At 43.0% G+C, this 25,944-nt stretch overlaps 1 protein-coding gene across 7 annotated transcripts in view; it reads left to right on the top strand.

Moving 5' to 3' along the window:
- AFF2 (AF4/FMR2 family member 2) overlaps positions 1 to 19,326 on the top strand; it is a 336,131-nt gene extending 316,805 nt beyond the window's left edge. For 6 of the 7 annotated variants that reach the window (XM_039571747.1, XM_039571748.1, XM_039571744.1 and 3 more), the window contains exons 19-22: positions 514 to 561; positions 1,066 to 1,115; positions 5,408 to 5,622; positions 10,083 to 19,326. In XM_039571747.1, coding sequence (XP_039427681.1) covers positions 514 to 561; positions 1,066 to 1,115; positions 5,408 to 5,622; positions 10,083 to 10,204 — 435 coding nt within the window. In that variant the 3' untranslated portion in view covers positions 10,205 to 19,326. The remainder of the gene's footprint in view (positions 1 to 513; positions 562 to 1,065; positions 1,116 to 5,407; positions 5,623 to 10,082) is intronic. The other variant, XM_039571745.1, reaches the window with a different exon arrangement.
- The last annotated feature ends 6,618 nt before the right edge of the window (positions 19,327 to 25,944 follow it).

The following is a 25,944-nucleotide window of genomic DNA, read 5'->3' as shown; positions in this document are numbered from 1 at the left end:
AGTTTAGGATCTCCTTCTTTCCTACATATGTGTGGCTGGCAAAAATACATACTCCACATGCTCTGTGCTGTGAAACACCCCAAGTCATGCTCACATCCTCAGTGACAAGCAGTGGCTGCTGTGCAGGAATGCCCAGGCCAGGCCAGTGCTGTGGTTTGGACAATGTTTTCTGCTTTGGTCAGAAATGCTGGGCTGTGAGCTGTGGTTTAGAAGTCAAGGGCACTCTCTGTGCTCCACTGTATCTGTGGGCCTCCCATGCAAAGCAGCGATTACAGTACCCAGATGAGTGTTGTAATAATGTGGGTAATACTTTGCAGAGAACTTGTAAAACTTGATTGAATTTTCACTGTGCGTGCTTCTCAGCAAGGGAGCTGAGTGATTGTTTTCAGAGGGCACACATAGATAGCCTCAGCTGTGATACTGCCACTTTGTATGGGAACTAAGATACCACTCAGTCTGAGCAAGGCTGGAAAAACCTGGGCTTTATTGTTGCTCGGCAATCTTTTTGTACAGGGTTTTACAAGGTGCTACACAGACGTGAAAGGCAGAATGAGTAAGCAGGTAAGGAAAGTCAATTTGTGCAACTAAAATATATAAAAACAAAGGCATTCAAGCAGATCCTTACTAAAAATTTTATTTATACTACTGTCTGAATCCCAAGCCACCTTCCCTAGAAACTTGGGAGGGATCAATTTCATTAAAGCATCAAGCCAAATTATTTTTGTTTCTTATTAAAATATTGAAGGTCCCCCTAAAGATAAGCAGTCATTTGCACACTGAAGAACTTACTTTGTAGAATAAGTTTCAGTGGTAATTGAACCACTTCTTTGTGACCTATATCTGCTTTTACTGGAACTTATTCCCTCTTTCATCAACTGATTTTCAAGCTACTGGTTGGAACCTACCAATCATCCACCAGCCACTTAATTATGGGACCGATGTGCAGAGCTGTTCTGCTCCATGCACTGTAGCTCTTGCAATGAAAAGGGGAAGTGTTGAGCCTTGTATCATCAGTATTCATGTACTTACATCACCTGTATTTACATTTTGGTTTTGTACTTACAGAACTCTTCAAAAGCCTCACAGGCCCCCTCACCTTGGGGCGGCAATGGAAAGTGAGTATTTTACTGCTGAGTACTTTTGTCTGGGAACAAGTGGTTCCAAGAGGAGGGGAAGTGGTTTTGTGCCTCTAAAGGCAAAGAAAAGGTCGTGGGATGAGTGTTTTGGGAGCTACAGGTATATTTCAAGTATGTATCAGGTAGAAACTGTTCTGGGCTACAAAATTGATCATACAGCTGCCTTGGGCTTGTAGGGGTGAGGGGCTCCCACTGGACTAAGTCAGATCCCCATGTGAGCCACCCAGTGTGGGTGGGAAGGAAGAGCTGAATCACATCTTCCTCTGTGCAGAGCCTCCTTAAGTCTAAAATCAGACACTGTGGGTCAGTGCTGAATTCTTTGGCAGTTTGCTTCTCAAGCCAAATGAAGGCCATAAAAATATCAGTTAATTAGCTAGCAAGAACCATGTCACTTAGGAAGCCAAAGTAAAGTTAACCTTCATTGCAATGATTTTTCAATGATTCGTTCAGCAATGAAAGACCAATGAATATTTCATTGATATATGGTAAGTGCTGTTTAATAAAACTGAAGGTATAATAGTGGTAAAAATGCGAGGGCACTTAGCCAATTATCAGTGGCTTCATATTAATGTTAAAACACCCTCACCTCAGATATGAAGTCAGGGTAATGCAGTCATGATCTGCTGTGCAGTGGAGGTGCATTGCTGCTGCATCCTTGCCTTTATCTTGCAATGGCCGTTGCCAGCTGACATTTCTCCTTCTCCTTTGTCCTGGTCACAGCTAGATACAGGTAAAACAAAGGGGTTTTTTTCATCTTTATTTGAGTAGGTTAAATTCTAGTTGAAAATTATTATTGTTAATGGTCTCTTTTCTGGTGGTTCAGAAGAAGAAATTACTATTAGACATGCCAAGGAAACAAAGCTGTAGGATGGGTTGAAGTTTAGCACACAACTGGAATTTTCAGACAGACTTTGTTCTCCTCAGTGCAAAACCAATAATTCCAACATTTTTCTTGAAGTGAAATATTGTCTAATAATTCAAAATATTTTGGGGTATAGATAGGTATATATACACACCCCAAATACTCAAAGTTATTTTGAGTATGTATGTATAGAGCTATTTAAGTATAGATTATAAACAGAAAATAAGTGATGAAATAAGGAATCACTTTAAATAAAAATTGAAAAGATATTGTAACACTGGAAAAGCAACTACTAAATTAAATTATTCATTATCTGCCAGTTTTTCCAGGCATTTAAATGTCAGTGAAACCTTGTATTGTAATAAAAATACATAAATGTTAACGTAAAGTTTTAGTGATCAAATAGACCACTGGAGCATAACATCTCTTTTGTTCCTTAAGAAGGGGCTTGTACATAAACATTTCATGGAGCAGAAGTTATCCTTTTATTCCTGTCCTATAATAGACCCCTATGAAGTGTGTGCTCTGCGGGTGATGACATCTCCCTCGCTATTTAAAGGAGCTATTAGGTGTCCAGGATTGAGACTAAGTGGGTTTTGACTGGAGGAGAAAATTCTTGTCTGGCCACAAAGTAGGCAGCAGAAACCCAGCCTTCAGGTCAGCATCACTTCTAACATAACACCCAGCTGATCAGTCTCTTCCCACTAACTTTGGAGATAAGGAAGGAAAGCTCTGAAAGTGCACATCTCTGTCTTTTATTCAGAGCAGGAAGCACTTGACATGTGAGAGTGACTGAGTGACAAGGCCTTGTTATAACAGCATTATTGTGACACCTGTGACCCAACACACAAAGACCACAGTCCACACTCAGGTCTTGTGTCCCCTCTGTGTGGAGTCTCAGAAGAAAATCTCTCTCCAGCTGGCTCATAGCTGCCATCTATCTCTGGGAGTTCCCAGTGGCTCCAAGGTTTGTCACAGGCCTGGTGCTGCCATTGGCAGCTTGTGCTCTGCCTTCCCCAGGGCTATTCACTCTACAGTTTTCTCTTAATCCCCTGCAAATTTGTGTCAGATGGGAATTCACACCCCACAGAAAAAAAGACCGAACGCCATCCAGTGTATGGCACCACTGGAGATGGAGCAGTAGCCTGATGCAGGATGGGGAGACAGTGGGGTAATCTCAAAGATTTTTTTTTAACAAAGCAAAGCTTATCCATTGCCATGGAGTGTAGTCTACTCAGGATCTCAGATCCTTCAAAAATCACAGCTTGGCTTACTGGAATTTCTGCCTACTCGTTTGAAAGGGTTGTGAACCTCTACAAAGTTGGCTGGGGTTCCAGCCTGGCAATGAAACAAATTTTCCCTGGTTTCATTACAGAAATGTTTCCCACCTCTAGCGACAGAAAGCACAAAATACAGAGATTTAGTAGACTCACCACAGTAATAATGGCTGTGCACAACAGGGTAAATCCAATGAACAATGTGCTTTATTTGGCAGAAGTGCGTCAGCTGGTAGTAAGTGGCTCTAACAAAATACTCTTGGTCTCCTCAGATACTTATCATTTTTAACTGCTCCCAGACCTAATCTAGTATAGTTCAGCTCTTCTGTGCATTAAAGACACTGTGACAAGTCAGGTAACCAGGATGTTTTGAGACTTAAAAATAAAGCGTTTGTGCATTAGGACATGCTTAAACTCTAACCCATAAGCTGGGTAAAAAGCTACAAGCTGCCAAATCAATGTGATCTCTAGCTCTGGAAAAAGAATATATCACATGAGCCTGTTGTTGAGCACAGGTAATAGCAGGGCACTGCTGGAAAATGTGCAGCAAAAGCTGTTGCCATCAGTGCATATCAGCCCAAGGCTGTGCTGTGGTGTCAGTCCTGCAGCACCTGTGAGGTGTCAGCAGGTCTGTGCCCAGGCAGGGCCACTGACAGTGGCCTTTAAACCCAAGAGGCCAAGCCCTTCTGTCCTGGGCTTTGGACCAGGCTCAGTGACTGAGCTTGATGCTGTTGCACAGCACGAGGCATCTACAGCTGCATGTCCAGGGAGGGATTGCAACATCCCTGTCTGGAGAGTTTTGGTCTCTTTGCTTCATGCAGAGAGTGCCTGGAGTGCCTTGGCCCTGCATCTCAAGTGTATTCCACAGCAAATAGAATGCTTTTGTTCAGGCAAGTGCTTCCACATGGGTGAATGAAGTTACATCCAGTTGGGGCTGGACGCCAGTGGTGTTCCCTAGGGCTTGGTACTGTTTCATATCTTTACTGATGATCTGAAGCCCCCTTGATCTTGAAGGGGATCAGGGGCACCCTCAGTCAGTTTGTGGATGACACCAAGTTGGGCAAGAGTGTGGATGTGCTGAAGGATGGCTCTTTTTACTTCTCCCAAGTAACAAGTGATAGCGCAAGAGGAAATGGCCTCAAGTTGCACCAGGGGAGGCTTAGATTGGAGATTAGGAATAATTTCTTCACCAAAAGGGTTGTCAAACACTGGAATAGGCTGCCCAGGGACTTGGTTGAGTCACCTTTCCTGGAGGTATTTAAAAGTATCTTGGTGTAGACGTGGCGCATGGGGACGTGGGTTACTGGTAGACTTGATAGTTCTGGGTTAACTGTTTTGACTCAATGATCTTAAAGGTATTTTCTAAACTGAACAGTTCCATGATCCTACAAATTTTCAAAGAGAATAGCTGTTCTGTGAGCATTCAGCACTGCACAGCTCTAAACAAGAGCGTGCTGTGCTGACCACCACACTGCCTGCAGCCAGCAGGTGATTCCTAATTGATGGTGTTAGAATTAACGGAAAATCTATATTAGGACATTAGTGCCTCACTAAGTAGGTAACTTAAAACACTGCTCTGTGCAGAACTGTGTGGATGAACTGTAGGCAATTAGAACAAATCTCCATAGCCTTAAAGAATCCTATGGAGATATTCATAATCCTACAGTACCCTCAGGTCCTAATACTGCTCTGCAGGGTGCTTTTAAGACTTGCTCTTTACTTATTGTGGTGACTGTTTTTGGAGCAAACTGTCATTGTGGTTTCCAGAAAATACTTTGATAATAAGCCAATATTGCACATTGAGTGTTTTCTAACTGCCATTGCAGCTTCTGGCAGCAGGTAGAAAAATCATTACAGCTGTGAGATGCTTCTTTCTCTGAAAGATTGCTCAATTTTTATGATAGATTTTTATTTTTTTTTAAGTAACAGGTTCATTTAAAGGGAGAATTAAATCCCTTTTTATTTTCAGTCATTCCCAGTTTATAAGCTGTCCTTTCTCATAAAGTCAGGAGGTACCACTGCACATTCTCCCTTGACTGGGGTTCAGAGTTAACTTTTCAAGTGCATTTAGGATGGCAGTGAAGTGGGGGGGTGTGAGGGGACCTCACTCTCTCTCTCTCTCCCTCTTGCAGGAGCACAGAAACCCCCTCGCCCATGTCCCTGAGCCCGTCCCCCGTCAGCTCTGCTGGAAGCAGCACGGGCACCGCCGGCTCGTCCTCGGCGGGGACCATCACCATCCCCCAGCGCATCCACCACATGGCTGCCAGCCACGTCAACATCACCAACAACGTCCTGCGCAGCTACGAGCACTGGGACATGGCTGACAAGCTGACCAAGGAGAACAAAGGTGCCCCGCTCTCTGCTTTTCCTTTGTCCCCTTTGGCTCCCCAGCTTTAGCTTTCCCCGTGCTCTCTGGATTTGGACTCAGAACCACCACATCTAAGAGCACAACTGTGACAGCTTGAGCAAACAGACCAAATCTGCTTGCTGGTGGCTGTAGCCAATGCGTATCTTCTCTTGTCAGGCACAGAGGGGGATGTGTAACACACGCTGAACATGGGGTTATCAGAGCAGCTGGCAAATAATTTAGCGAACACGAGCCCCAAGTGATGGGAGCTTTTAAGTCTGCAAATTCGTTCACAGTTTCAGCCTCTCGTAGAGCACTGAGGTTATTTTCAGACTGCTCTGTCAACGGGTTTAAGACTATTAAAATGCTAGCTAGGATAATAAGCAAACATTAGATGTTATGTTTATGCGGGAAGTCCGATTAGGAGATGTCCACTGAAAGCCACGACCTTGACTCTCCTATGATTGGATTGGAAATCTGCTTGTTTATTCCTAACAACAAAATATAAGTCTTTACCACAGTCATTTCAAAGGAGTTTTGGCAAGCAGTTTGTGACTGGGTTATATCAAGTATAGTGGAGTGGCTGAGATCTAACTAAGGGACAAATTTGGCCTATTGCTGGCCAGCTGTGAGCTTCCCCGTGACAATGTAATTATTCAGATTCCAGCTTTGGGCTTACACAAATCACTGAGAAAGCTTCCTTTGACACTAGAGGTGCAGAGCCTAGCTAGGAAATACTCTCATCATGAGTTGGCTCATTCTCTTAAATTATAGTGAGATTTCAGATGGCCAACTTGTCCTGACAAATGTGCTTGCTGTATGCAGTTTGATCTTACTCCCATTAATGTCAGTGGCAAATTTCCACTGATTTAGAGAAACTGAGCTTGAGATTTATAGAGTTTTATGTCTGAATTGTGGGACATAATGATCTATCCCTGGATGAGGAACAATAATAGAAGTTCTGTCCAGTCCTCCCTACTGCTGCTTGTCTTTGTTCACATTGATTAATTTAGTAGCAGTGCAGTCATTTTGGATTTTTTCCATAGCTGCATCCATTTTCACAAAATGTGAAAGCGATTCCCTGTCAAATGTAATGCAGAATGTTACAGTGGGAATGCAGAAGGATGCCCTGATAGGAGGAAGAGATGGCGATAATCTTGTAATTAGCCCTGTGTGTTGTGGAGTTGTTAAATGTTCTACTTGGTATTAAATCAAAATAGCTCAGGCATTCAGCCAGCAGACAGAAAATGTACCCAGCCACTGCTGTTATCAGTCCTAGAGCTGGATGAGAAAAAACCTGCTGACTCTCTTTCTGCATTTTCCTCCCTACTCTCTTCTTTGTTCTCATTTTGATTTACGATCAAATAAACCCAATTCTGCAAAGCCATATAGGAATACTCTTTATTCAGATGAGGAGTCCCTTTGACTTTACTGGGACTGGATGCATGAATAAGGGTTTCTCACATGAGCAAGGCATTTAAGGTTGTGACCTGTTCTTTCATATCTTGTTTCACAACCTGCAGACATGTTACAGGGAATGCAAAGTTCATGTTACTTCAAATTTCATTTAAGTGTTACAAACCACTGGAGAGAGATCAGAGTTTCATACATGCTATAGTGTCTTTATATTTTGTATGGAAAGATACCTCATTTCTAATTAAGTACTTGATTTAAAGTTGCATGCTTAAACACAAACTGCAATTAGAAAAAATTAATGGTGTAGCAAAAAGTATATGAGAACTGTTGTGGTTCTCTGCAGGTGTTCATCATACCACATGAGAGATTCTCTTTAAAAAAGGATGTATTCAAGACACTTTGATACGAGAAATGTTACAGTGTTTCATGAAACCTTGTTGTAATTGTTTTAGTAGATGTCATCTGCACCTCTCAAATAATTCAAAGCACCTTTATCTTGTTGGCTGGAACAGGACTCACCCCTTTCTCCATAGTGATCTCCAGTCCACCTTTGCCAGCTGTCTCAGCTCTGGTGCACTGCCCAAGCTCTGGTGCACTGGCCTGTGGAATGGGGGTTCAAAACTGCCCCGTGACAGCAAACAGGACAGTGCAAACCCCAAACTCTGCCGTGAGTCCCAGGTACAGGACACATCACTTGGCCTCTCTCTCAGGAGCTTGGGCAGTCAGTTCATTATAAAAAATGAGATTTTCCCCCCTCCCCTTGAAATAAGAATGATCTCAAAACCAAAAAAAACCCACAAACCTGCAAAGAAACAATGATTAAGACAAAAATTTAGTTCCTAAAGAAAAACAAAACCAACCAGATTCAGTCACTTTGTGGGGTTTTGTGGTCAGCTCTCATTGTTTCTGTTGTCTTCTGAATCACAGGGTGTGTCTTGCATAAGAAAATGTCCTTGATGATCTGTCCTGAGATGGGTATAAAACTGTGGCCTCATAGCAATTACCTCTGGGTCTTACTGCTGTCATAAATGTTTCTTAGGTCATGCCCATGTAGTCACAAGAAATTTCCTCCACACTGTAGGAGCTGTGCAGCCTCCCCTTGTCCACGGCTGTCAGCTTAGGTTTTGTGCTCCTGAGTCTGCCTGCATGCTCCCAGTTTGGACTTGACTCATGTCCAGCTGGCTCAGAGCAGCAGACAGAAGCCTTTCTTTGTCAGCCTGACAAAAGATGTGCCATTAAAATAAAAATGCATAGCAAGAGGGAGAACAGCAGAACTGTGACCTGCCAAGCTGATCTGGTTTGAAAAGGAAAGCAGGAACATACTGCCATGTACCTCTGGTGGAATTTCCCCTGGTCAGTGGAGTTGAGAGTGTGGGGAGAATAGATGGAGTTGGCATAAATCTGTGTCTGTAGCAGGCCAAACTAAACTGTAGAATTCCCAAAGCCCATGGGATGGTTTTTCGTGTTGGATCACCTAAAGTGGTGTTGTTCACCACCTATAACATCAAACTCTCAGCTGACTTTACAAGATCAGATCATTTTCTTATGCTTCTGAAGAAAGCAGGACTTTTTCTCTACAGTAGAAAACTCAGCTCTGTAGGGAGCAAGACCTGTTCTCTCACACATAAATTTATTAAGTGGCTTCAGTGCTTGTAGCTTTTTCAAGAAATATTAACTTGAAATTAGGCTTTAAGGTGAATTCTCAGTGCTTAAAGAAATTATTGTTTATTTGAGCCTAGAACGAGATCTCTAGAACACAAGCAAGATAGTGCATTATTTAATTTCTAAATGTATTGATTTTACACTGGAGGAGGGGAATGAAAGACAGAGGAAGGAAGATTAAAAGTAGCTGCTGGCTGCAGCATCTGAACAGCACTGGTGCTAGCCCTGAGCTCTCATTATGCTTGCCTCCAGCCAAATCACTTTGTACTGCTGTAGCTCCCAAGCTGACCAGGGTCAGGCTGTCAATACTTGGATAGAAGACCTCAAAGCAGCACTTACTTGCTGAAGAAAGTACTGATAATGATTTTGCACCCGGCATCTGCTCTCCTGAAGTGCAGCCAATGCAGTGCTGGCTGGCTCAGTGCACTGGATTGCAGACAGGGTGAGAATGTGAGGGCTCAGCCATTCCTTACTGTGATTGTTGGTTGTTATCTGAGCTCTGAGGGGCTTTAACTGAGAGAGGGTTCCCACTTGCCTAAATATAGTGTAGGGGTTGTATATGTGGGAATGCCTGTGCCCCAGCAAGCATAAAGAGCTGTGGGAGCATACAGGGCACAATTCAGTTCTCCATTGACAGCAATTAGGAGAGGTCTGTTGGCCCTAACAGGATTAGTCTTTCACCCAGAGAGCATCTAACATGACATAAAGTAAACTGGTGTGTCGCTTCCTAACTGGGGCTCTCTGTTTAGTGACCTCCTGTTAACCCTTCCCAACAAGGAATCCCAGGGTTGGGATTCTTCCCCCTTATAGGTTCGCGTCTTCAAGGTGTTATTTTCCTGCTGTGTTCTCTCTCTCTCCTCTTCCTCTTCCCCTCTCATCCCACACTCATCCTCTGGGGCCTGCAGCAGCAGCAGGATGAGCAGAGGGCCAAAACTGCTGCAATGGCAGTAACAGAAATTAGAGGGTGGGGAAAAGAGGAAGAAAGGTCTTCTAGTCTGGAAAGATCCAGTCTAGCCCTTCATGTCTGGGAGAGAGCACAGTGTGGAAAAGTAATGGAAGATTTAATTTCCAGCTATTTAAATCATACAGTCAGCAAACCTAATCTCAAAAAACCAACAGTGGAGATTATCAGAGTTAAAGGAAGACTACTGGCAACCACTCATACCATGCTGTGGTAGACTTCCAGCATGGATAATCTAATTTGGTTTGTTTCAATATATTGTTGTTGTTCAAATTCTTTCTTACGGACCATGTGCTCATGTGCACAACTGTCTTGAGAACTCACTAACTGCACTGTGCTGCTTCTGAGTGGGAAATCATGGTAATTCTGTATTTCTGTACCATTGCCTGAAACAATTGCTTCTGTTTCTTGTGTATTGCAGAGTTCTTTGTAGACCTGGACTCAGTGATGGGACCCTTAACACAACACAGCAGTATGACCAATCTGGTTCGTTACGTTCGCCAGGGACTCCACTGGCTCCGCATTGAGGCTCATTTGTTGTAGTGACTGCTGCCCTGTTCATGACATCCCCATTCTTCTACCTCTACCAGCACAGAGACGATCACTGGTGGAACTCCACTCATTTTTGGAAGTTTATTCATGTAACTTCATTTTTATTGCCTTTTTTAATATCCTATCTATTCGAAGTAGAAGTCACCATAAATGAAACTTATGACTCAAGAGCAGTATGTGTTGTACCATCTAATCATTTTTGACAATTTTCTATGCCTTGTGTCTCCTGGATCCTGCCATCCTTATGTGCTTTATGGAACGGTACATTCCCTGCAGTATTGTTTTAAGTCCATGCTGCCTTCAAGTGAAAACAAAAAAAGCACTTTGAGAAGATATGGATTCCTGAGAAATAGTACAAAGCGTCTTAAATATTTGAGGGTATATATGAGAAGTCCCTTCTGAAATAAATTAGTAGAAGTTTTAGCTATTCATTCAAAATCATCTTCTGAACCTGAACCAAGCTTTTCGACGCTTAATTCTGGCATCATTACCTGACTCAGTACATTCCTAAGATTTCATACTTCCTCTAGGTTAAATCTCTAAAAGAGAACATTGAATATCTTACAGGTACCTAATGTAAGATCACCAAAGGTGTTAAGAGGTAAAAGGTTGAAGGAATGCCTCATTAAAGAATGATGACACACTATGCAATGAGGTTTTGATATTCCATTCTTCCTGTTTATTGTTGGCTTAATAATTTCAGTAGGCAGCAGAATTTATTGCAGTTTTTAGGCAGTTCCAAAATATTAGCTTTCTTAGTCTTATCTACCATTCCTGCACTAAATCTGTGAATTTTCTTTCTGTTTTACTGTTTAGTCTCAAGCAAATACTTATCCAAGATTTTTCTTCATAGAACAATCTCTCCTTGCATAGTGACTCACTGAAAGCAGATTTTAACAGGGCTGCTGCACTCTAAGCATTGATATTGTATGTAAAAGTCCATTAATAAGTGTATGCAGATTCTTCATGAACTGTCTAGAAGTTTAACTAACCAGCTACTGTTGAAACATTATAATTCCATGTGGCATCAATTTTCACCTGTTTTGTTCATTTCAGAGCATTAGAAACGAACAGTATTATCTTGCTATCTTGAAAACAATGTCAAATTAAATAAAATCACCAGATTTACCCAAAAGCAATATAACATTTGTCTAATAATGGCCATGAATACTTCAGTCAGATTACCTATTTTCCAAGCTCTGCATCTGTTTACCCATGCTGTCATGTTTTGGACCATTCTTCTAATGCGTGAATAATAATGAGACAATTCAGATAGAATTTCAAAGCAATTGTGAATAAATTACACCATTTCACATTTGCTCTTTCCTCTTATTTTTTTCCCCTGTTATAAACTGCACTGCTCTTCTGGTGCCACTGCAAGAAGCGCTGGTGCATGAAACAAAACAAAATGAATTTATATCAATAATTCACAAGACTTTAAATGGTCTCATCTCATTCTTGATATAACGCCTGCATACCTTACTGAACTGTAAATTCCGTTTCTATAAACAGAAAATGCTCATAGCAATGTAAATATTATTCTGTCTCATCTCATTGAAATAACACAATATATGTATTAAATGCCATCCAGATATTAGTTAATTGCAATTACCTTCTGCTATATAAACCTGTATATTCTTTAATCTGGTGAGTTATTGGATTCTACTCACTGGGTTGTGACCAGATAAATAGGACAAATTTGCATTTAAAAGGTTCAGACTGTTAAGATTTTTAGAGCAGGCCTTGGATATTTGCAATAAGAGCAGTTTAAGGACTCTGCCCAGTGCACATTTAAGACAAACATTTCTGTAGCTGTTGTATATTAGCTCCCTGTAGTACTACCTTTTCTTAAAAATCAATAATTCCTAACATTTTGTTCCACAAGACTGTAATGTAAACATAGCCAACGTGCATCATTAGAGAAATCATCCAGTGTAGGGTTTTCTGCAAAGGACATTTGCAGAACATGCACATCCTGTATTATCTGCACATTCCTGTTGCTGAAGTGGTCGATTCACCCTTATCTGTTCTCTGAAGGTTTCAGTAACACGGCTGAAACCAGAATCTGACACATTAGTCACGCCAACTCTGGCCCCAGTAGCTAATGAATAAAACCAGGGCAGTGAGAACTATTCAGAAATGTAGATGAAAGGTGGTGGTTGGGGGGTTTTTTTAAGAAAAAGAAAAGGAAACATTTGAAATAATTTTTTTAACAGGTGAAGTAGGGTTGGGCTGGTTTTGTCATAAGCCAGAGTTTTCCATTCTTACTGCAAGTAACTATTCAGTTAAATTAAGTGCATTTTCACCACTTGCTCCTTTAATGTAGATTGAAATCCAAGACTTCCATGCATTTACAAGGGATAGCAATGTCTTAAAAGACAGTCTTCAGACACAGGACTCCTCAGAGTTAGCTGCAGTCTCTCAGTGATCCCCATGTTTTATCTTTCCCCTGTTGCTTGTGGTAAACAGGCTCCTATCTCTAAATTTACCCCATGTTCACAACCTCGTGCTTAAACAGCTTAAGGAATTAGCCCACCTGATTTTGTATCCTGTGACTTAGGTTGAAATGTATGCTGAATCAATGGCATGATGATAGTAAGTCCAGCAGTCAAGTCTGGGATCACAAGCCAACTTACTATTTAGCAGTCTTGTTTCAAAAGCGGCTTAGAAACAAATTAAATATGGAGAGTAAATTACTGTCTTATCCCTGGGGATGATGCTTCTTTTGGGTTAGTTATTAAGGATTATTGCACTTTTACAGGCACTATATTCATCTCATTTCAGTTGCCAACATGTCCTCTTTGTGGAATCATTTTACCCCTTAAAAAATTACTTCCAGCAGAGCTAATCAAATGAGATTGTTTGTTTGTTTCAATCCATGGAGAAGCAGCATGTCTGTGCTTAGGTGTTTGCAATGTCTGCACTTAAAACTGCCCAATTTAGGCTTTCAAACTCATGAACCAAGCACCAAAAATTACAAGATTGGCTTAAAATTGTGGTTTGGTTTGGTTTGGTTTTTTTTTTAAATAAACTCTTTGGTGGTTCCTGTATTACCTTCTGGATGCTGAGCTTTGGGACTGATTTCATGACTCATTTTCAGGCATTTTAGAAGCATACCATGGAACTGGCACATTTGTTTTTAATAGTGATAAACTGGAACAATGATGTAATCTCTTGACTTCTGTAGCTGGGATTTAAGAAGGACACCAAGCTTTGTAAAACATTGCCAGAACTGACAAGACTGTTGTTTGTGACCCATGCCTGAGGAGGTTTGGAGCAATACCAAGAGTTCAGCAGTGAAGAGAGCAGGCCAGTAAAGAGCTAAACTCAGGCATTTGGGGTGCAAGACACAAGGGCAGCAAAGTCCTAAATGCTCAAGAGAGGCATTTACATAGCACTTAACCTCCACTTCAAGGGCTGCAGCAGGTCTTCAGTATTTGACAATGTGCAGGCAGAATATCCAGCTCCAAGTGCAGTGAACATCTCCAGCCACGTGATGTGTGTTGGGTGCTCAAGAACAGGGAGCAGAGGGAAAGCCTTTGTGTGATAGTGTTGGTGGCAACTTTTACAACTTGCTTCTTACAGCTTAATTTTACTTTTTCTTACATGTTCCTTGGACTTTCAATTATTTAAGTATTCTCTTTGTGAATAGATTGCCTCATTTATAAATTATCTCCTTTGAAAGGTAGAGACAGATCTGTTGATAGTTATGTGGGGGGTTTTAAAAAATAGGATTTGAGATCTTCATTCCTCCTATAGAAACAAAATGAGACAATTGAATCTGGAATTTAATTTCCATACATTTTTTAATTTCACAGATTTTATTATGTTCTTCTATTATGACAGTTTAGATTCACTGATGTTTTTAGTTACTTTGGAAAAAACTTTTTCAGTGATTTTTTTTATCAGCATTTAATGCTGTCTAAATCCAATTATTAGTTTTGTGAGTGTAACTTAACAGATAACAAAAATGGGGCTGGTAAGGATTCTGACTTAAGTATTAACATACTTCATTACTTGGAGTTCAGGAGAAACTCCATGTAGCATTGAAGCAAGCCCGTGAGTGTGAGTGTGTGTACACATCTGTGTGGATTTATGTGTGGATTTGCAGCAGAAAGTCCCTGCTCATTACTTCATAGCACAGGAGAAAATATATGGTAGCTGTAAACAGAAAACACGGCAGTGGCATTATTCAAGTGTTCCTCTGTAGTTTGTGCATAGTCCTGTTTGCATCTGCTGCCTCCTGCAGACAGTGAAGGTGTGGCAGAAAGTAGCAACAACTCTGTCCTCTTAGTCCTGTGGTCCCTCAAGTCAGTGTAAGAATGTGCTGTCCGTGTGCGGTTTTTCAGGTTAACTCATTTGCCATAGAGCAGTGTCTTGAAGTTTTAAGAAAGACAAAATATTTAACAAGTCACCAAAAAAATTAAGTTGTCATTCTGAAGCAAGTGTAGAAGTGTCCCAGCTGTAGGCAGGCTGCAGACCAAGGGGTCTTTGCAAAGGGCCTTTCCCTCTCAGCATCTCCCTGACCTCACCTGAATGCACTGGGAGTGAGGCAAAGGGGATGAAGATGGGAAACCAATCCACTGTCCTTATGACATCTTCCAGCTTTACTTTATATGCTATTTTATAAATGCAAATAAAACAAGTCTTAATGTTGGGAGAGCTCAATTCCTCTGTTTCCAATAATCCTCCTGAACTTCCATGATATAACCAGAGCACACCAATGCATATAGGCATTCTCTATTGTCTAATGAGATATGTCTATATAGGGGCATATTTTGGTTATATCACTTGATATTTAGCCTAAATGTATAGGCTAAAAGCTGTTAGGGTCTCCATTATTGAAACCTCTCTGCCACTGAATGCAAAATGTTCCTGCCTGACTTAGAGAGTAGTCATCTTCTCCCTGGTGTCCTTGTCAGACCTTGCTTTCCGATGGCCTTGGTAGCTTTACTTAAGCCATTTTGTTTCAGAGATGTTTTGTCTTCCAAGATCAGTGATTCTGATCATCTCACACCAGTTTAAGCCCCTTGTGGTGGCTGCTGAAGTCAGGATAGATTGAGTTCAGATTTTGTGTACAACTCGGGGGAGGACGTGACTCTATAGAGAGAGACAAGAGCAAGTTCAGGTGCAGATGAGTTACTGCATAAAACTGGTGTCAGATGGGAATCAAACCTGGCCTCATCAGGAGGCACCACAACAGAAATACTGTAAGGAGATGCTGTTCCCAGAACCACAGGGTGTGTCATGACACATCAGGCAGCTAGCTCACTCTAATTGTCTTAGGCAATGGTAAAGATGTCAAGAGTGGTTTAAAGAAACTGGGGCAAGCTGCTGTGGTCTGGCATTGTGAATTTAAGCTGAGTGTGCTTCTTGGGAAAGGGGACATTGCTTGGATATGTCCTGCAAAATAATACCTATACCGTGGTATCCTGTGAAATCAGAATACAGCACCACCACATTCAATTCTTCAGTCAACCTCAGAGTGCCACCTCATGTCACAGAGAGCTAATTCTTGTCACTGTCCTCGAGTCACCATCCAGTTAAACCAATATTTTTACATTATTTTTACAACAGGAGCAAGGGCCAAGCCCAAAGGCCCAGTGGCCACCTCAGGCAGCGTTGTGTGACCTGATGTTGCCTCCCACAGGCTGTGGAGCCACACAGAGCTCCTGAGCCCTCAGCTTGCACTGGGTGGTGGATTGCTACAGGTCTGTGTGGTGTGAATCCCCACATAGCCCTGTCCACTGCACTGGGGGACCAGTGCTGTGCCCAGGGGGATTGAGGAACCCCAGGCCCACCACCTGGGTGAGCAGAGATGTGGCTCTGCATTGCTTTCAGGTCTTGGTCCTCTGCAGCTGCAGATGGACTGGGATTTGAGCACTGGTACTTGCACTGCGTCTGGAAATGCCAATCAAGTTGACAGAAGCTGTGCACACGGTGACAGTGTAGAACTCAGTCAATACCCACTGTACACAGAATTGGAATTTAAACTGTAGTGTCCACAGGACCACTCATGCTTACAGGACTCCAACTGAGTCCCACTGATGCCAGTCTAAAAAGTCACATGAGTGGACAATGCAGCTGTTTGAGACTTGTTTTCTTCTTTGATTTTAACTGAGTTCCTCTGTCGGCAAGTTCTGTAAGCTCTCTGTGCTGGATATAAGTTCACTCACAGAGTGCCACCCTGTTGTAATACTGTTGAAAGACCCTTCAAGTATAGATAGCCCTAATTTCCACTCAGTTATTTTCTTCTCAGAATTCAAGTGAAGGTCAGATTCTGAGGTGAATTTGTTTTATTGAACAACAGTAACTACAGTGGACCAAAATTTGAGCTAAGCAAATGTAAAGTAACTTTGCTCAACTGTTGGAATTCATGGCACCAAATTCTGTTGTCACGTGGCAGTAGTGCAAGTCTTACAGAGCTTGCTGAGTACTGTTTATCAAAGGAGAAGCTGGATAACAAAAATGACATCATCTTACTGGAGTTAAGTGTATTAGGCCAGAACTTCAGTTGCATTAACCCAATTAATTGACTGAAATTCCATCCATTTTTGTTCTGGCTGGGCACTCATCTCCTGCAAGTAGTTGAAGGTCTCTGGACTAGAGCTGGAATAACTGCAAGCAGATTTGCTCTTCAACCAGACCATGTGTTGACTCAGCCCTTGCTCAGGGAAACCACCATTGACTTCAGTGACAAGTAACACGTTATGGACACGGAGAAGCTTTGACCCACTGGCAGGAGACATTTACCCTTGAATTATGAAAGAACTGAATAGTGGATAGCAACACAAATGTTTTATTTATAACAGAGGTAGAGTACAAGTTCCTCAACTGGTGTAAACTGGTATAGGAGTACTGGTTTCAGTGGAGTTAATCCAATATGCACACACCAAGGAGCAAACCCTCTAACCCCAGACTAATTTTTGCCAATATATCTCTATGCAGATAAACTCCCAAAGCTTTTATCGTCATGCCTTTTTACTGATCATGCCATTGAAATGATTAATGTACCATAATCCTTGCCTGTGAGGAAATACTGTACTTTGCAAAGCTATGCAGTGTACAGCACATCATAAAACTGCTTTAGACCACCCAGCCTGGAGAGGTTATCAGAAACGAGACTAACAGAGCATCTTTGGATCTGATGTTGATTACACCTCACTCTGCACTTCCACACCTGAGTTTTTCAACCAGACTGAGTGATGGCTGCATGTTTCTGATGACTGTGGGCCAGAGCTTCAGCTGATGTGCCTCTAAGTGGCTCTGTGGATGTCAGTGCTGATTTACACCAGCTGAAAAACCAGTCCTCTCCCTTTTCATACTGCGCTGCGTGCCCTAATGCAGCTTTATAAATGCACACTGAGGCTGAGCGGATATTGAACTATTCTGATTCAGCACCAGATAATCCCTGCTAAAAAATTGGAGGGTAATTTCTGCCTGCCATCTAGGCTTGCATATGTTTTGGTTTTAACTAAAGGCATGTTGCAATTTCATTACCTCCCAGTTTAAATATTTACTGGCATCAGCATTAGCTTGCATAGAAAAATGGCAAATAAAGTCAAACATGTCATAAATGCTCTCAGTCTAGAGATGGAACCTGTTACTTTAGTTCAAAGACATTGCAGCAGGCTAAAGAGGGTTTTCTAAGCCAAATGGGTTCTGTACATTTAGAAGTCATGGCAAATATTTATCTAGGCCCAATTCTGCTGTTCTTCCCCTGAGCAGCCTGGTCGGCAGGTTGCTCCACTGAAGTGCACAGAAGTAACTGTGAATTGGTGCTCAGCACACAGATTGCAGACGCAGGCACTGAATATGTTAGGTTGCTGCAATCAGGGGTTTAATTTTAGCCATATGTATCATTTGAGGACACTTAAAAATTATGTATATTTTATCCAAGCTGACAGTCCTTTTATTTCCATAAAATATTGTATAATTTATTCCTGTCTGTATTTTTGACATCTCTGGATTGCATATCTTCTACTGAATCTTAAATGCTGGTTTTTTTAAAATCCACATTCAAAAGGTCTAGGACATATCATCACAGAATATGAAAACAAGTCAAAGATCTTGTGATGTTTTGCTTTGGTTTTGAGCTCTCCTTTGGTTTGTGTTTTGGCTTGGCTGTGGTACTCCCAGAATTTTTGAAATGGCTCAACTCAATTCAAGTTTCTTCCTGTCTTTTGGGGGAAAAAAAAGCAAAATACAACTAAGGTTCAGGAAAAGCAATCCTGGCAAACTCGGTGGGGGTTTGCTCTCCCTAGCTGTTGTGGTTTTTTAACCCTGCCATGTTGGGAGTAGTCTAGTGTGTGGGTTCTTTCACCCACCATTTCTGGCAGTTGTGGCAAATACTATTTTTTTTCCTTTTTTTCTTTTGTGTGTGTGTGTGTGCGTGCGCATGTATAATTAACCAAAATATCAGGAAAATTTATATATGCTTTCTTCTGGTTCCTGGAAATAGAGCAACATTATGACCTTATGGTCTTCCAGCAAAAGTCAGATTTAATTTCTGCATTGCAGTGCAACTTAATTAGCTATTGGAATTAGATTATGGTTTACTAAATGGCCTTTTACCTTACGTTCTTATGTTCTTACTTTTTATTTACTATTGAAGTAGCCTCTTTTTTTTCCTCATGTGTGCAAGTATCATATCAATAATCATTGCAATTCCACAAGGTGTCTTTGTTCTGAACAAGCATGTTATTCTTGTAAAGTTTTAAGTATAAGTTAAGATGTTTTGTACAGACCAAGGTAACTGTTAAAATGTCAAGCAATTACTGAAATGTTGTATAGTTACAAAAGTTTGATTTCTTTTGCTTTATATGTATAAAATTGTATCTTGCCTGTTTTGCTTTGTATTTCCAACGTGTTGCACAATTATGCATTTTGTTTACATTTGTTCCTTCTTCAGAAAAAAAAAGAAATAACAGTAATACTTTATGTACAAACATTTTAAATGTACTTTTGTTGTTTTTAAACACAATGTCTCTGTATAAATAATATTGGTTGAACTGGTACATTCGTGTCTCTCATAGAGGGATTAATTATACTGCCAGTGCATTGAATTATTTAAAAAAAAAAAAAAGTAAAATAAAATTTTTATGAAAATGTAACCCATTTTATCACTATAAATTATTCTGTCTTCTGCTATTTTCTCATTCTCCTCCCAGGATACAAAAACTATGGTACAGTAAGTACTGTTTGTGGGAGAGCTGTCATTGGTTTTAATTTTTAATCAATGTGTTTGTGTCATTGTGGCGACTTAAAATGACTTGATGTTAGAAAATAATGTAGTGCTGATACCAGCTGTGAGGTAACGGGATCAATAATGTGCTTTCCCCATCCCTGAGGGGCCTCAGCTGCAAGACAGCAGCCTAAATCCTGTCTGTCCCACACCTAACGCAGAGAGCAGAGGGGCCAGCCTTGGCAGGAGGGGTTTTTTGGACAGGCAGCCCAGCGTGGCTCAAGTGGTGCCACTCAGCGCCCTGCCCGCTCTGGGGTGCCTCGGTCCCCGGGGGCTTCCTGGCATGACCAAACTGGAAACGCCAGGTTTCGTATCATCACTGCAGGAACAGCTCTGAGAGGCAGTGCCAGGAATACCAGCTCAGAGGAGATGTAAAGAGCTCTCGGAGGTGCAGAGCAGCGTGTGCTGCAGCTGCCGGCGCGGGGCTGAGCGCTCGCTGCCGCTGCTCGCGGAGCAGCTGAGGTCGAGGTGCCCGCGGGGAGAGACGAGCGCGGCTCTCCCGACAGAATCCATCTCGGGCCGCTGTCTCCAAGCAAAAGAAGCCATCGCTGTGGTTTGCTCTGCGGCCCCTCACGCTCACAGTCCTGCTGAAAACATTTTCATCTCCGTCTGGAGCGTTGCGTGCGCCGGAGGTGCTGCAGGAAGGCACGGCTGGGCGGCGGCGGGCGGGGACATCTCCTCCCGAGGTACAGATGGTGTCACAGAAGGATGCCTGGAGAGCCACACCAGTAGGTGTTAGTCTGGATTTGAGGCTGACTATCTGTAGTAATGTCCCCCTTAGAACAAAGGGCCAGAAGGTGATAGCTTCCAGCTTCTCAGCACCACTCTGACCTCATGAAGCAGCTTAAAACTCTCTGGTCTGACCAGGTGACAGCTTTTCCAGTTCATCATCCCACTTGTGTGAATGGTTACCTGTAAAATGGGTGCTGGAGCCCCAGTCCTTCTTAGGCATAAGTCACTTCAGAAGGAGATCTGGAACGGGGTGTTTGGAGCACACTGTGTGTCTCAAGTGCCCATTTTGTGTCCAGGGAGACAGAAAACATCCTCTGCGGCTATGTCAGAGAGATGTCTTTTGGGTCAGCAGGAGGGAGGGCAGGTTTGAGGCTCCATGTGCCATTCACTCCCTGAGTTCTTTTCATCCTCTGGGTGTGCCCAGAAACCAGCTTGAAGCTTGACTTCAGACTGGCAGCTCATGTCATTCCCTGCATGTGTAACCTTGTAATCAGCTGTGAAGTGTTCTGTGATCCCAGCTATGAATGATGAATGGCTCCACATAAACCTGTGCTATACAGCACTGTTAGTGTGACTGCTCAGTTCAGAAAAAAAACCCAAAACCTCTGGAAATAAAAAAGGGATAATTTTTCATACAGCCAGTATGTGGGATTCCCACAGGAGCAAAAGATGCCACCCTGCTGAGAAGAGGGAGAAATGTCTCCTCCAAGTGTGGCAATGACAGGGATAATGGAAGATGGGCATTTGGACACTCATTTTTATACACAATTTCACAACAACCTTGGGCAAGGTACTGTGTGCCCTGTTCCACAGCCAAGGAGACATCTTCCCTCCCTCCCTGGCTGAGGCTGAGGCAATGGAGTAGGATGTTCATAAGAGCTACGAAAGGCTCAAGTGAGAGAAGGAAGCACTACAGTCTGGCAGCCAGTTAAGATGATTTAACTGCACAAGTCCCTCAGGGATGAGTTTGGCCCATGACAAGCTGCTCTAGACCACAGGATGTTTCATTGCCAGCACGAAAGATGAAGAGCTTGTGAAGCCTTATTTATATCTGAAAAGTCTGGCTGGAGCTTCCCGTGGTCTGTAGAGCTAAGGAGTAGAAAGCACAGCCCAAATACTGTCACTGAAATGCTGAGACTCCTCTGCCCCTCCTACACACATGGTCCAGAAGGAAAGCAATGCAACATCAGCTCTACATAGTAGGGAGGAATTTCACTTACCAGCTGCATTTCAAAGTTATTTTAGATAGCTTTTTATTGAAAAAAGCACATGTGCATGGGGGGATTTTTTCCCTCCATACTGCATCCACACGTTTGGAAGGACTTTATTATAGCTAAAGTAAATGTGTTCAGCAAACAAACCACACATCAAGTTAATGTTGAGCAAAAGTTCTGGTCATATGAGCAACAGAGGAGCCCCTCTAGATATTTTTTAGGCATGTGTGTAGACTGGCCTTGTGAAAGAGACGTGTTCTTCTCTCTTTTAGGGACCTGTACACCTGTGAGCACATGAGACCAGCTAAACACAAGATGTGAGTTAGTACATCACACCTCAGGAACTGGAGTGCAGAAGAAAAGACACTGTCATAGAATCATAGAATAGGCTGAGTTAGAAGGGACCCATCAGGATCATCAGAATCCAACTGTAGCTATTTGTAGGATTATTTGCTCAAGAACTTACATTTTGAAAGGCAAATCTGAGTGAAAAAATAAAACAAATACCCAACAGCCACCACTACCACCACCACCATTTGTTCCCCGTTTCTCAGCCAGCTCCAAGCATGTGGGGTTCACCCTTTTGGCAGGGGGTACTGTGAGAAATGTGTGCAGCTGGAAGTGATGAAGCCACATGAAAAATGCTCCATTTTCTGCTAAGAGAGCTGAGTCATGCTGCCAGGGTACCAGGGTGCCAGCTTCCCTCTCAGACTCAGCATGCCAGCTCTAAGCTGCTGGGAGAATGAAGCCCTCAAATGCCTGCTGCGTTTGAAGGGCAATTCCCAACTGTGACAGGGGCTGCTGGAAAACTCAGCATGTCCCGAGTACCCCTTAGTGCTGATCCGAGGATTTGAGGAGCATCAGGAGTTTTGTTTAACTCTCCATTCGTAATTTCATCCTTAGGTGTAAGAGAGATCAAATTCTGCAGCACTTTTTTCTTTTTAGGATTTGTTTTGGTTTTTGATTTTTGCAGGGGGTTTGTGTGTGTGTGTGTAGTTTGGGGTTTTTTTCTTGCAAATCTACATTTGCTGCCTATCAAGCAGGAGCTAAATAAAAAGGCTTTAAGCCATCAATTTAAGAGCGATCACCTGTGTGTTCAGGATATGCTGGCAGGGAATTATCTGCAATGAGAAACTGCTTGCCAATCAGCCTTGTGAAACTCCATTGGCTTTATCTGTACCTGGAAGTGGAGGCAGCTCATTCACTTAAGCACAGCACTCAGATCTCTAATGTTCTTTATGGTCTGGGAGCTGATTAGCCAAGAGAAGCCTCCTCCAGATGGGTGTCCAGGGCATTTCCAGTGCCCCAGCCACCACCCAGCGCTGCTGAAGCCCTGAGGCTGAGCTGCTGTTCCTCAGTGTCCTCCTGCCTGGTTCCACACACCCGCAGTGGGAGGCAGCAAATTTGCCCCTGGGGAGCACAAAGGCTGCAAAATCATGGCAGGGACAGGACATGCCAGTGGAACAATATGGCCAGGAAACTCTGACATTGGCATTGAGAAACCATAGAGGACCTTGAAGGAAATACTTTCAAATGAAATATTCCCCAGCCAAGATGACATGATGTCTCTGGCTTGCACCAGGCTTTGGTGAGCCTCTGCCAGCTTCAGGAAGAGAGATGAGTTTCTCCCTAAGGGCTCCCATGACTGAAGGTCACTTGGGTGTCCAGAGACTGGATACAGACATTTTGACAGCAGGCTCTTTTCCACACTACTCAGATAAATCCCTGCTTGGCTCCATAGAGCTGGTGTTGACTCAAGGACAGACCCATATTCTCCAGACTGTCCCAATGTGATGGTGGTGAGGGACTGGCCCTGCAAACCATCTAATTAGTTCTAGTCTAGGCAGGCAAGGCCTCCTTCAGTGCTCAGCATAGCAGATTGCTCTGACATTGGTGTCCCTGTCACCAGTGGCATTGGGAATATGCAGATCCCCCATGGCCAGGGCTGCCCCCATCATTATCCCAGCAGCTGCTGCCCTGCTGGAGGAGTGGGCTTGTTCAGCCAGTAAAGGAAGGTTTGAACTAGCACTTAGCAGGTGAACTTGGTGGCCTGTTTGTATTAGAAGTAGATGACCACAATGACTAAAAATCCATCTGTTTATTAATCAGGTCACCTGATCTCACCACAGGGAGAGAGAGCCTAAGCCTAACTACAGGTTATTCCACACTAACTTAAAATGTCAAATCCCAGGGTAAGTGAAAACAGACTTGGGCCTTCAGTTTTGTAACACCAGCATGAAAAACAATGCAGCTGCATTGACCACTCAGGGTTTACACAGGCGTAACTATGATTTCACTGTCAAAACTGGCATCTCCTGTGGTGAACACTGGACTCTGGATCAACAGAAATGTCACCTCTGTGTCTCAAGGAGGCATTTCAATCTCAATCATCTCTGAATCAATCAATGAAAAGAGCACATCTATGTTAATAATGAGGCACTGCCGTGGGCCAGCACACAAAGCTCCCAGTGCCTGGCACTGGGGCTGCCGATGCGTTGCCAGCCCATGGCTCAGGCCCCAGCTCTCTAATTGCCTCTGCCGGTGCTATCAGCCCCCCAAAGTTGCTGTTTGTGTGCAATTCCAGGAGGGTAATTTATTACCCTGAAGAGCCTGACTCTTCTCCCCCATCCACCTACACCCCTGGGTTACATTGTTTATGTTAGCATAATCATTTCTCATGGAGAATGTCAATAAATGCTGGAGACAAAAGGAACACCAACACCACCACCAACAAAAAGCCCAACTGCTAAATAATTCCTAGAATGAGTTGTCAGAAACCTTTTATTTACTGATTCGGCGCATTTCATTTATTCCTGGCAGTGGGCCAACCTCTCTGACAGTTAAGATTTATTGATTTAATTGCCTAGGGTAACCATGCAATAAAATCATCTCAAAGATAAATTTTCATGGCACTGTGCAGCATTGAAGTAATTTTTCAAGTGCTATGGCTATATTTCTGCAGGTTACAGGTGCAAAATTTGCTTAAAGCAGAAATGTCTCATTATTGTAACCCCAGCACATCAGTGTGGTCCCTCCTGTGAAACTCTTTTCTTCTTTTCTTTCCCCTTTCCTTTCCCTTTCTTTCTCTGTCACTGGGTCTTTCCGTATCTCTCCCCCTTCTTTTTTTTTTTTTTAAGAGGTGCAGCACAGGTCTCTCAGAAAACAAATTATATTTTCTTAATTGGTTCATATATTCAATGCCCAGGAGAAGAGAGGCTTCAGTTTAATTAGTAGTGGGCTTAGAGGTTATTTACAATGTTATATAGAAGCATTTGTTTCCAGCTGTGAGATGCTTTTTAACACTGAGGCCTCACAATGTAGCTGATTGCTGTTTGTGACATTATAGTTTATTGAATCTTTAGATCTTTTTATTTACACTGTTAAAGGGCTCATTATAGTTCAGAACAAGGAGCAAATGAAAATCCCTGATTAAATCCTAGGTTAATGGCAACATGTCTGAAGTCAGAGATAGTCTAAACTTTTAAAAATGTGAAACATTTTCTTCTTTCTTATGATTTATTTGGGGAGGAAGAAGCTGTTTGGTTTCAGTATGGGATTTGATGACATATTGTTCTGGCAGCCTTGGCAGTTTCCCTTGCCAGCCCGGAGTGTTTAATTCACTATCCTGCCCCGCTGAGGACATTTGGCTGAAGGCAGTTCCGAGGTGCCACCAGGAGAACGAGGGCTCCCAGCCTGGCAGAGGAAGGGGTGGCTGCCAGTGGCCGCCGTGGCCTGGGTGAGCCATGCCAGAGCTGAGTCCAGCAGCCCAAATGTCACAAGATCAACCAGGAAGCAAAGGAGGGCTTTTGCTCTGCCAGCCTGGCACGGATGCACAGTGAGGACAGGACACAGCTGTGCTGTGAAGATGCTGAGCTGCCAGCCACATCCTCAGGTTGACCCTGTCCCTGGAGGTCTGTCAGGCCTGCGCTGCTGTGGGTCAGTGCAGCTTCCCCCACACCTCTGGAGCTTTCTGGAGCCCTTAGCAGAGCTGCTACCACGTTTGCTCATCTTGAATGGCTCTTAGCCCTGTGTGCCAGTGGACTTTTCCCCACACCAATCTCACTCTGCAGCTTTCTCCTCCCTGCACAGCCCTGATCCCGGCCCTCAGCACCTCCCTGGGACTCAGCACCACTCTGCAGCCTCGGATCTGCTGCTGCTGCCGTCTCCAAAGACCTGCCTGTGGAGAACTTGTTTTCTGCAAGGGTGCAATGGATTTCCATCTTTGCAGCTGTCTGCAGGGCACAATGCATGACCCAGTGGCTGCCACGCTGCCCAGGTGGGCCACTGGTCCTTCCCTGTGGTGAGGGTGCAGCACTGTCCCTCTACCTTGCAGTGCTGCTGCCTGCATGAATGATGCACTGCTGAGCACTTCTGCTGCCACAGCACTGGAGGGCTGTGCTGTATGCAGACAGTGCCACAACTGTCACAAAAAAACCCAACCCTATATATAGAAAATGCACAGATGATCTATTAAAGCTGAATTTAATATACAAGCAACACAACTACATGTTTGGTCTGTTCATTTGGATTTACTCCAAGAC

The sequence above is a fragment of the Corvus cornix genome, chromosome 4A (genome assembly GCF_000738735.6).
Source record: "Corvus cornix cornix isolate S_Up_H32 chromosome 4A, ASM73873v5, whole genome shotgun sequence".
NCBI classification, from domain to species: domain Eukaryota; kingdom Metazoa; phylum Chordata; class Aves; order Passeriformes; family Corvidae; genus Corvus; species Corvus cornix.
Note: the sequence above shows the minus strand (reverse complement) of the source record. Positions and strands in the feature narration are given on the sequence as shown.